The sequence below is a fragment of the Myxocyprinus asiaticus genome, chromosome 33, assembly GCF_019703515.2.
Source record: "Myxocyprinus asiaticus isolate MX2 ecotype Aquarium Trade chromosome 33, UBuf_Myxa_2, whole genome shotgun sequence".
Taxonomy (NCBI): Eukaryota; Metazoa; Chordata; class Actinopteri; order Cypriniformes; family Catostomidae; genus Myxocyprinus; species Myxocyprinus asiaticus.
This window is the reverse complement of record NC_059376.1, coordinates 40,784,059-40,797,040: the sequence shown is the minus strand read 5'-3', so window position 1 is coordinate 40,797,040 and position 12,982 is coordinate 40,784,059. Positions and strand designations below refer to the sequence as shown.

The following is a 12,982-nucleotide window of genomic DNA, read 5'->3' as shown; positions in this document are numbered from 1 at the left end:
TATTCCACTACAGTCGCACAAGGGTTAAAACCTAAAAAATAGAAGTGTACATGGAAATAAAATTCATGCAAAATAAAGTGCAACAACAATAATAATGCAAAAAAAAAAAAAAAAAAAAAAAAAATATATATATATATATATATATATATATATATATATATATATATATATATATATATATATATATATAGTTATTTATTTATTTTTATTTTTATTTTGTTGTTGTTGTTCTTTTTAGTTCTGCATTATAAAGGGAACGTCTGATAATACACCAGAGATTATGAGTCGTTTTAATCCTTCATTCTGAACTTCATGTTCGTGCTCGAGAACTGACGTCACCACAGGGCGTTTCTGATTGGCTAAAAAGGCACTTTACCGGAAACACATCAGCAGTCTGATGGAGGAAGCAGACGGATTATTGTTTACGTTTTACTCTGGAAATAAACAATAAAATAGGCATAAAGAAAATGACATTAATTTAGCGGCAAACATTCGAAATAGCTCATATTATACGTTTGTTTTAGAGGGGTGTTTTACATTAGGCTGGATTTGTGAAGGTTTTAAAGGGTTTTTGTGTGTGTTTGTGAAGGTTTTAGGCCAGTTGAGTTCACAAATGATAAACTCGGATTAAACAGCGGACATAGGATCTTTAGAAAGGCAAACAGGTAAAACTGCTGACAAATTAAATGGTAAAATTCCTTAAATAAACCCATTTACTATTCATCGTGTTTTATTTTGCTTTGGAGGTGTGAAAAATGCACTGTATTGTTCTTTTATCGCTCTTATGTTTCTGTCTGGTCTGATCAATAACCAATCATCAAAGATCAATTTGTTAATGATATATAATTACCATTATTCACTTAAATCTGCTGTGTTTATATAGTTTCACTTTCTGTTTCTAGACAATCATTAATTTACCATCATGTAATCAATAATTATGATCAGTTAGTTCAGCCCTCTTGTTTATGAAGTGTCTTTATTTTCTGATCAGTAATCAATTGTTTAAAATCATTCTATCAATCAGTAGTCAGTGATTATTATCAAGTATTTTCTTCATAGTGTTATATTTTTCTCATAACATAAATGTGTGTTGTGGATTTTTCAGCTGTACTGCCCGGCAGAGGTAAAACTACAGAGCTGTCCACTCTCACTCTGGTGTATTTGGGTTTGTACCATTTAATTGAGGGTTTTTCAGTCTGTTTATGAGCATGTACGCATCCCCGGGAACGGCTGTGCCAGGAAACCGGAGGAGGCGAGGTGGCACAGCCCTACCCAAACAGCCAGAGCGGAGCTTGGCGTCTGCACTGCCCGGGGCCCTCTCCATCACCGCCTTGTGTACAGCCCTGGCAGAACCAGCCTGGCTCCGTGTTCATGGAGGAACCTGCTCCAGACAAGAGCTGGGTGTCGCAGACGTCTTGGGACATATAGATGAGAAACTTATTAATGGTTGGTATTGTACATATGTAACATATATAACCTAAATGGTGTAGTTTGGCCATGGGACAATCATTAGATGTGGCCCTTAAGAGGTAGTTATTTTAGGATTGATGAACAATTAGTGTAATGTCAATACATAAAACTGATATTTTGATATTAAAACTGAGAAACAACTAATTTATGTGAAGTCTTTACAGAGAGAAATTGAATTCCTCAAATTGTTCTCTCCCACAGATTTCTGTATTAACTCCCAGTCCATCCTGCTGCTACGGGTCATTGCTGCTTTCTGTTTCTTGGGCATTCTGTGCAGCCTGACAGCATTTCTCCTGGACGTCTTTGGACCAAAACACCCAGCACTCAAGATCACACGCAGATATGCCTTCGCTCACATTCTAACAGGTATGAGTTCATGATAGTACAGCGCCATGTGTTGTTAATTTAGGCAATCCAGACATTCCTCATTATTTTATTTTAATCTTGATGGACACAAAGCCACTTTTTGTCGTCCTAAACCATGTTTTACTTGTCTGCAATATATTTTAATCTATATATATATATATATATATATATATATATATATATATATATATATACATATATATACACACACACAGCTCTGGAAATAATTAACAGACCACTGCAAAAAATTTTTGTTTTATTCTATAAAGTACTGACAACATTTCTCCCAAATTTCAAATAAAAATATTGTCATTTAGAGCATTTATTTGCAGAAAATGCAACTGGTCAAAATAACAAAAAAGATGCAGTGTTTTCAGACCTCGAATAATGCAAAGAAAACAAGTTCATATTCATTTTTAAACAACACAATACTAATGTTTTAACTTAGGAAGAGTTCAGAAATCAATATTTGGTGGAATAACTCTGATTTTCAATCACAGATTTCATGCGTGTTGGTATGCTCTCTACCAGTCTTTCACATTGCTGTTGGGTGACTTTATGCCACTCCTGGTGCAAAAATTCACATTCCAGAGGTTTTCAATGGGGTTCAGGTCTGGAGATTGGGCTGGCCATGACAGGGTCTTGATCTGGTGGTCCTCCATCCACATCTTGATTGACCTGACTGTGTAGCATGGAGCATTGTTCTGCTGGAAAAACCAATCCTCAGAGTTGGGGAACATTGTCAGAGCAGAAGGAAGCAAGCTTTCTTACAGGATAACCTTGTACTTGGCTTGATTCATGCGTCCTTCACAAAGACGAATCTGCCCGATTCCAGCCTTGCTGAAGCACCCCCAGATCATCACCGATCCTCCAACTGGTCGTCTAATAGTTAGACGAAGACCTGGAGAGGCCTTCAAGCCACAGTGTCTCACACCCACTGTGAAATTTGGTGGAGGATCGGTGATGATCTGGGGGTGCTTCAGCAAGGCTGGAATCGGGCAGATTCGTCTTTGTGCAGATTCGTCTTCTGCTCTGACAATGTTCCCCAACTCTGAGGATTGGTTTTTCCAGCAGAACAATGCTCCATGCCACACAGTCAGGTCAATCAAGATGTGGATGGAGGACCACCAGATCAAGACCCTGTCATGACCAGCCCAATCTCCAGACCTGAACCCCATTGAAAACCTCTGGAATGTGATCAAGAGGAAGATGGATGGCCACAAGCCATCAAACAAACATGTTCATTTTACTCAAACACATACCTATAAATAGAAAATTTTGCAGTGGTCTCTTAATTTTTTCTAGAGCTGTGTGTGTATGTGTGTGTGTATATATATATATATACATACAGGTGCATCTCAATTAATTAGAATGTCGTGGAAAAGTTCATTTATTTCAGTAATTCAACTCAAATTGTGAAACTCGTGTATTAAATAAATTCAATGCACACAGACTGAAGTAGTTTAAGTCTTTGGTTCTTTTAATTGTGATGATTTTGGCTCACATTTAACAAAAACCCACCAATTCACTATCTCAAAAAATTAGAATATGGTGACATGCCAATCAGCTAATCAACTCAAAACACCTGCAAAGGTTTCCTGAGCCTTCAAAATGGTCTCTCAGTTTGGTTCACTAGGCTACACAATCATGGGGAAGACTGCTGATCTGACAGTTGTCCAGAAGACAATCATTGACACCCTTCACAAGGAGGGTAAGCCACAAACATTCATTGCCAAAGAAGCTGGCTGTTCACAGAGTGCTGTATCCAAGCATGTTAACAGAAAGTTGAGTGGAAGGAAAAAGTGTGGAAGAAAAAGATGCACAACCAACCGAGAGAACCGCAGCCTTATGAGGATTGTCAAGCAAAATCGATTCAAGAATTTGGGTGAACTTCACAAGGAATGGACTGAGGCTGGGGTCAAGGCATCAAGAGCCACCACACACAGACATGTCAAGGAATTTGGCTACAGTTGTCGTATTCCTCTTGTTAAGCCACTCCTGAACCACAGACAACGTCAAAGGCGTCTTACCTGGGCTAAGGAGAAGAAGAACTGGACTGTTGCCCAGTGTTCCAAAGTCCTCTTTTCAGATGAGAGCAAGTTTTGTATTTCATTTGGAAACCAAGGTCCTAGAGTCTGGAGGAAGGGTGGAGAAGCTCATAGCCCAAGTTGCTTGAAGTCCAGTGTTAAGTTTCCACAGTCTGTGATGATTTGGGGTGCAGTGTCATCTGCTGGTGTAGGTCCATTGTGTTTTTTGAAAACCAAAGTCACTGCACTCATTTACCAAGAAATTTTGGAGCACTTCATGCTTCCTTAGGCTGAAAGATGCTGATTTCATTTTCCAGCAGGATTTGGCACCTGCCCACACTGCCAAAAGCACCAAAAGTTGGTTAAATGACCATGGTGTTGGTGTGCTTGACTGGCCAGCAAACTCACCAGACCTGAACCCCATAGAGAATCTATGGGGTATTGTCAAGAGGAAAATGAGAAACAAGAGACCAAAAAATGCAGATGAGCTGAAGGCCACTGTTAAAGAAACCTGGGCTTCCATACCACCTCAGCAGTGCCACAAACTGATCACCTCCATGCCACGCCGAATTGAGGCAGTAATTAAAGCAAAAGGAGCCCCTACCAAGTATTGAGCACATATACAGTAAATGAACATACTTTCCAGAAGGCCAACAATTCACTAAAAATGTTTTTTTTGTTGGTCTTATGATGTATTCTAATTTTTTGAGATAGTGAATTGGTGGGTTTTTGTTAAATGTGAGCCAGTTTCACAATTTGAGTTGAATTACTGAAATAAATGAACTTTTCCACGACATTCTAATTTATTGAGATGCACCTGTATATATATATATACACACACACTTGTATTGAATTATCTTTCATTTGAATTATCCCTCTTTGGGGCCATTTTTTAGCAAATATTTATATACAATGATATACAATTAAATGCAGTTAATTTGATTAATTAATATAGGTGTCTTGTAATTAATTGGATGAAAAATTATAATCGATTGATAGCCCTAATAATAACTGAAGCTGTCTGCAGAATCTCTACCTTTTTGACACATTTCTACTATCATACTGACCAGCCCTTGTCTTAATATTATAATCTCTGTATTCCAGTGCTCCAGTGCGCTACAGTGATTGGCTTTTGCTACTGGGCCTCTGAACTCATTTTATCCCTGCAACAGCAGCACAAAAAGTTCCACGGCTCGCTCATCTACGTCACGTTTGCCATCAGCTTCTACCTGGTGGCTGGTGCCGGCGGAGCCTCTATTTTAGCCACAGCGGCCAACCTGCTCCGTCATTACCCCACTGAGGAGGAGGAGCAAGCCCTGGAGCTTCTCTCCGAGATGGAAGAGAGCAGTGAAACTTACCCAGCTGACTACGACATTGCCAATCAATTCCAACCTCCACCCGCCTACACACCTTGATCATCAGCCACCGTTCCTCAACGCCACTCCTTTCGTCACATGCCACCATTGGCTTTCAGACAATAAATGACTGCGATGTGCAGATTTTAGGTCTCCCATCAAAAAATAATATATATTCAGTATCCCAAATCATCAAAAATGTCCATGCTCACACTTAAACTAATGTTTCTTTGGGAGACAGAGCTTGAGCGCATGGATTAATTTTAAGAGAATAATTGCGCCAGTGCTTGTAGAGTTCCTAATTCTGTCTGAGACCATTTTAATTCATCTTGCAGTAGATTGCATGTATCTGGCAGTAACAACCCATTACAAATCTTGAAGACGTAATTTGGCAGGCTTTATTATCTAAAGACTTAAGAAATGTAAAATGCAAAGCATCTCATCACGATGCTTGTTAAAGGTGCATTTACACGCAGCCTCTCTGGCTCACTAAACTGTGGGAAATGATCTCTATAATATATATATATTTTTTTTTCAAAGTATCTTATTTCTGTTGCAAATGTTATTTAGCTGAACTTTTGATTTGCCTCTTAAACATTAGTTTTCAAACGGTCATTTGTTGACATTTTCCTTCAGAAAAGTATAGCTTTTTTATCATGCAAAGAATCAAAGTGTCATTTTATTTATTTTAATTAATCAGTAGCCTACAGATGTTACATACATTTTTTTGAAATGGATTTCTGTTGGCTTCTAGTAATGTTGCTTTAAAGATCATTCACACATACTCCAGACTGAGGAACAAAAAAAACAAATAAGTTGTTTATCATTATTGGATCTTCCAGTTTAAATAGATTCTCAAAGTAACTAGAAATATTTCAGCATCATAATGTACCTGTTATTTGGAAGCGTTCGTTTGCCAACATCCCATTGTGAGGGTATTTTGTATTCCTGACTTGTGTTTTTTTTTTTTTTTTTTTAGTAGTCATAGTATGAGAACATCCAGATGAAAGAGTCTTAAATTTGATCATGATTTTTGAGGTTTGCTTCTGGTTTGATTATTTTTATAAAATCACTGCATGACATATTTGATACTGCACTTGTCTGGCATAAATGGACTATGATGTGATTAAGATTTCTTACGTTGTATACTTTACACAGTTTTTTTGTAATTTAGTGGTTTTGTGTTTTACTTCATTTTACATGTCCTTTTTGTGTTTTGTTGAAATGCGTTTAATTACATTTGAAGTAAAAAAAAAAAAAAAAAATTGAGTCAAAACAACGTGTGTGCGTGTGTTTTCTGAACGCGCATGCTGCTTACTGTATATATGCCAAAGTTTAGGCTTGTAAAATCTGTTGTACAGTTGTTATAGACATTAGCCTAATCGTTGTCCTATGTAGCACTTGCAGATGTATGAATTTAGGTTCAAATAGTGTTTATAAATTGAGTATATGTCAAAAAGCAATCTTAGTTTACCATTCCAGTTGCACAATGTCCACCAGCAATCTGCCACCCCTAAGGAACCTACCCAGCTGTTCCAGGGTTTGAGATCTGGACAGGGTGAGATAACCAAAGCTCCTGTCTAGTGACTGTGTGGCCAGATCTCCACCTGTGGACCTCAGAAGTCCAAAAGCAGCTGCTCAGCCCAGAATAGATGCAAATGGCACACACATTGCATCTCCGAAGAAAGATATCTGTTTCTTCAGCATAAGGACACACTGGGGAGATTGCATGCAAAAATAGAAGATCTGAAGCTTGTTAATTAAGGCTTTATAATAACAAACATCTTGTATTGTGGATAATCTGGGTGTACCAGGTATTTCCCTTTACAGAATAACACTATCAGTTGATTATAGAGCACCAGCATTCACCAAGAGGTATATATTGATTAACAAACTTAATTTTCCTGTTGTCTTATACATATTGTGTGACGCCCACTTCCAGTGAGGATGAATTTGCTCTGTAGAATGACCAGTTGGGTAAATCTCATGAAACCTGTCAAGAACATGTCTGGGGGTCATGTAAAAAATAAAATAAAAATGGAATTCTATTTGACAAAAAGAAAATGAAGCCTATTAAAGGGATAGTTCACCCAAAAATAAAAATTCTCTAATAATATACTCACTTTCATGTCATCCCAGATGTGCATGACTCTCTTTCTTCTGCAGAACACAAATTATTTTTAGAAGAATATTTCAGCTCTGTAGGTCCATACACTGCAAGTGAATGGAGGCCAGAAATTCAAAAAATACAAAAATTACATGAAGGCAGCATAAAATAATCCATAAAACTCCAGTTGTTAATTCCATATCTTCAGAAGATATATAATAGATGTGGGTAAAAAACAGATAAATATTTAAGTCCTTTTTTTACTATAAATCTCCAATGAGGGTGAGCAAATGATGAGAGAATTTTCATTTTTTGGGTGAAATATCCCTTTAAAACCAAGCCACATTAGGTAAATTCCAAAAAGTAATCCTATTTACTTCTCTAAAAATTGTAATCAGATTACTTGACTGGTTACTTCATCAAAAGTAATCACATTACTAATTACTTTTACGTAACTTTCTAAAACCTTTTTTGTTTTTACATTAAATATAATAGTCTGTATTTCCTCATTGTTCAGTGTCGCACACCCTTCAGCTGTCACAGAAACGCAAACAGACGTACATACACCGATGAGCCACAACATTGAAGGGGTGGACGCCTGGATCACCACTCCGCTCTTCAATATATATATCCTTTTTTTTCTTTTTTTCTTCTTTTTCCCCTTTTTCTCCCAATTTGGAATGCCCAATTCCCAATGCGCTCTAAGTCCTCGAGGTCGCGTAGTGATTCTCCTCAGTCCGGATGGCGGAGGACGAATCCCAGTTGCCTCCGCGTCTGAGACCGTCAACCCGCGCATCTTATCACGTGGCTTGTTGAGCGCGTTACCATGGAGACATAGCGCGTGTGGAGGCTTCACGCCATCCACTGCGACAACCACGCTCAACTCACCACATGCCCCACCGAGAACGAACCACAATTATAGTGACCACGAGGAGGTTACCCCATGTGACTCTACCCTCCCTAGCAATCGAGCTAATTTGGTTGCTTAGGAGACCTGGCTGGAATCAATAAATATCCTTTGAGTGAATTAAATTTAAACTGATCAGCATTTAACCTAATGTGATTAAGTGAATTATTTTAGTGGAACTAATCAGTATTTTTATCACATATATCCTTTTGAGCTAATGATTTATTATTCTAAGTATCTTAATATATGTTCTTTGTGGTGTTATGCTCATACAAGCAGTTTGAGACCACTCCATATCTGTTTTCATGCTTTAGGGGACAATTTGTCTCCTGACTAAGAGGCCTAGGTCACGTAGGCTGCTTCTCTGGTGTCTTCATGACCCAACAACATACATTTGATTATGAATGTTTCTGCCAAGTTAACAAGAATACAACTTCAGCTCTCATGAGAGAAAGTACAATTATCTCTATGTTTTAAGTTCCAATAAGATAAGACCAGTCTCCAACAGAAGATTTGTAGTATAAGACCTTGAATAGGAAAAACTGTGTGTGTTTTTTCAAAGGTATTTCCGTTTCAGGAATTCAGTAAGTGAGAATAGCAGTTGAGAGGTGGACTACTGGACCTCAGAGACCTACTACTGCCTATTAAGGGAAGACTGTCCATGGCCTAGGACCTGACTCAGACCATTGGATCCTATATACGGAACTAAAACGTCATGCCAACAATCAGTGAGATAAATAATGTAAATGATGACCATGTTAAGAAATGTTCCATAGTTATCTATGCTTGTAACCAATCGGAATTCTAGAAGCTATAGCATTAACGTCAACTTGATGCTGTATATGACTATAAGTATTGATGTTTTTGGACCTGAGTTCAGTTCGGGATTCTCCTGTCTTCAAACTCAGAGGCTTCTTTACTGCTGACTTCTGCCATTTGATTTAGCAAACAACTGTCTTCAGTAAAATTCAACTAATTTGATTGATATCTCGACTCCTGGTCTTCATTCCAAGCCTACTGGTCTACAGGCCCAAGTTGTAATCCCCTACAACATTAAAACTACCTACCTAATATCATGTAGGTCCCCCTTCATGCCCCCAAAACAGCTCTGACCTGTCGAGGCATGGACTCCACAAGACCTCTGAAGGTGTCCTGTGGTATCTGGCACCATGACGTTAGCAGCAGATCCTTTAAGTCCTGTAAGTTGTGAGATGGGGTCTCCATGGATTGGACTTGTTGGTCCAGCACATCCCATAGATGCTCAATTGGATTGAGATCTGGGGAATTTGGAGGCCAGTCAACACCTTGAACTCTTTGTCATGTTTCTCAAACCATTCCAGTGTGGCAGGGCGCATTGTAATACTGAAATAGGCCATTGTAATCATGGAATACCGTTGCCATGAAGGGGTGTACGTGGTCTGCAACAATCTTTAGGCAGGTGTATGTGTCAAAGTAACATCCACATGAATGCCAGGACCCAAGGTTTCCCAGCAGAACATTGCCCAGAGCATCACACTGCCTCTGCCGGCCTGCCTTCTTCCCATACTGCATCCTGCTGCCATCTCTTACCCAGGTAAATGACACACACGCACCTGGCCGTCCACATGATCTAAAAGAAAACGTGATTCATCAGACCACTTCCATTGCTCCATGGTCCAGTTCTGACGCTCACGTGCCCATTGTAGGTGCTTTTGGCAGTGGACAGGGGTCAGCATGGGCACTCTGTCCGTTCTTCAGCTACGCAGCCTCATACTCAGCAAGCTGCAATGCACTGTGTGTTCTGACACTTTTCTATCATGGCCAGCATTAAGTCTTTCAGCAATTTGTGCTACAGTAGCTCTTCTGTGGGATCGGACCAGATGGGCTAGCCTTCACTCCCCACGTGCATAAATGAGCCTTGGGTGCCCATGACCCTGTCACTGGTTCACCAGTTGTCCTTCCTTGGACCACTTTTGGTAGGTACTAACCACTGCATACTTATATTTTATTTCTTTTTCAACTAATAGTCAGATATAGGAGACAACCTTCAGAAAATACAGACATTTTATGTGTTTAAAACTTGCTACTTTTCATGCTAGATTAATTTTATGCTTTAAAAATGTTAATGGGATTCCAAGTGCCAAGAATAGAAGGACAGGAAATTGAGGTCGCCAGCTTCCACATGGTCGGGTGGAGGCGCGGTCACATCATTGCTCCCTCTCAGTATCACCTGTAGTCTGTCCCAGCATCCCTGCACACCCACCTGAAGGAGTATGAGGTCATCATAGGACAGCTCTATCACGCTAACACCTCACAGGTACAAGAGGTCAGCAGTAATTCATTACATCTGCTATGAGTCACATAATGAGTGCTTAGTAAATTTAGAGGCACTTAATAGGACCCGAAACTCTTAAAAAATATAGTCCTTTTTATTTCTTTTTCAACTAATGGTCAGAGATAGGAGACAACCTTCAGAAAATACAGACATTTTATGTGTTTAAAACGTGCTACTTTTCATGCTAGATTAATTTTATGCTTTAAAAATGTTAATGGGATTCCAAGTGCCAATAGAAGGACAGGAAATTGTGGTCACCCTCAAAAAATACCTCTTTTCTCAGCTGCAATGGATCAAGACTGTCCTCAGAGAAATCATCTTCAACAAAAAGAAGTCGTCCAATGAAGCGGTCTCTCTTGCAAGGGCCTGCCTCTATGACAACACCAGGTGAACTACTGTAATTTATAATAATAATATTGTAATTATAAAGAACATTCCTGGGTCATAGTTCACCCCAAAATAAAATTAAATGAATAAGAATATGTCTTTATCTACTATGTGCTAAAATACATACAATACAATAACTACATGTTGTTCTATAAAATTCTCATAAGATTCACATTTGCTGCTACTGAGGTTGAGGTACGAGTAGGTTTAGGTGTAGGGTTATGGTTTAGGGTAAGGGTTGGGGTAGGGGTGAGGTTAACAGGGTGATTACAGATGTAATTAAATGCATGTTCTTCAAATGTAATTATAATGCAACAACATGTAGTAGTTAAAACAACTTATATAAAGTGGGTTCTAAAACGTATAATAAATATTAATAATAAATATAAAAAATAATAAAATATTCTAAATATTTAATCAAATAAAATATTACAAATATGTAATAAAAAAAATACAAATTAAAGTGTTTAAGCACCATTAAGACTTTTTTCATTGTGACATTATTTTAATGACAATTCTGCACATTTACTCCTAGATTTTCATTATCACCTTATTGTAAAAATGCGTTCACTTCATTCATCACCGTATCGTAAACAAATGTTTATCATTACTTTAATAGAAAAAATAAAAATAGATTATTTGAATTGTAAAGTATTTTATGTTTATATTTTTTATATTATGCCACGGGACTGTTGAATGCTTGATTCTGATTGGCTGACGGACGTTCTAAGGTGTGCAATTATTTTCCAGTAAACGCACAGCTTTGAAGTAAATCCAGGTCTTGACCGCATAACGGTTCCAAATTATTTAAGTTATTTCAAAGGAACATACAGGCTACAACAGAAAAATAACTAAATAAAACAGAGACATTGGCTAAGTAAACCAGATAAGAATGACAAACAGTTTCTATAATATCCAAAATTAATTTGAATATCTGTGGAAAGCACCCTCTGAAAATATCTTGAGGTGTGGTAACCGTGGTATAAACAGAATAATTGTTTCTCTCATCAGTTATTCCTTACATATTTATTGTGCTTAGTTGTCATAAAAATATTCCAATAATGTAATTCTTGTTGGCAAGAAAATCTTCGTGCTCCTAAAGGTTGATGCAAAAAAAAAAGACAGACTGTCTGTCTGTCTATCTATCTTATTATTTTGGGGTGAAATATGACCGGGACATGTTTTCCCATTACGCTATTATGTAATTATATCTGATGGATATTGTCTCTTTTAGGGGGGAAGTTATTAAGCATTTTCCAAAACTACCTCTCAAACTATTGCTAAAGAAACAGTAGGTTGACTTTAGCAATTCTAATGCAAAATTTGCAGTCAATTTGTAATTCTCAATTTTTAAAAAAAAATTTTTTTTGGCTTGTCGCTCCTAGACACCCAAGTCAGACCAGTAGAGCAACTGTGATTTTACCAGCCATCAAATGCAATTTCAGCATCACCCTGTCAGAACAACAGAGAAGAGCGCAAGACGAGCAAAGAACAATCTGTAGAACAATCTTCAATATAAGTAGTATTTTCCTGCAATTCTTATCTCGAAACATACTGTATTATTAAGGAAATGGAGGGTGTTGACACCAAAGAACAAAGAGTTTTGGCCTGTTCCTGGATTAATGACATGTCTTTTACTTAAATGCAGTTGTGGGAAAGAGTAAAACTACTTGTTGGATCATTGCCCATGATCCCAGCAGACACCACATCGTATTACTGAGTTTAAGAGCCTTATTAAGTAATGTGTTTTAGAGGGCAGTATCTCATTCAGTTCAACCCTGACACACTCCAGTCTTGAATCTGCTATTCTAACTTGATTTACACAATAAAAACAGTTTGAAATTCCGGGTTCAATACAAGTTAAGCTCAATCGACAGCATTTGTAATGTTATTTTGACTTTTTCTTACCAAAAAAATAAAACAAAATAAATCTGGGTTACAGTGAGACACTTACAATGGAAGTGAATGGAGTCAATCTGTAAACGTTAAATACTCACTGTTTCAACACGTGAACAATGTGCATGTTAACATGATTTTACTGTGATAAAA

General features: G+C 37.8%; 1 protein-coding gene across 1 annotated transcript; it reads left to right on the top strand.

The window, feature by feature from the left end:
* The first annotated feature begins 378 nt into the window (after positions 1-378).
* On the top strand, positions 379-6,487 carry LOC127423759 (transmembrane protein 127). The gene is made up of 5 exons (XM_051668310.1): positions 379-665; positions 1,106-1,123; positions 1,196-1,446; positions 1,672-1,836; positions 4,968-6,487. Exons 3-5 carry the CDS (start codon positions 1,203-1,205, stop codon positions 5,276-5,278), a joined length of 720 nt encoding a protein of 239 aa, XP_051524270.1. The 5' UTR covers positions 379-665; positions 1,106-1,123; positions 1,196-1,202; the 3' UTR covers positions 5,279-6,487.
* The last annotated feature ends 6,495 nt before the right edge of the window (positions 6,488-12,982 follow it).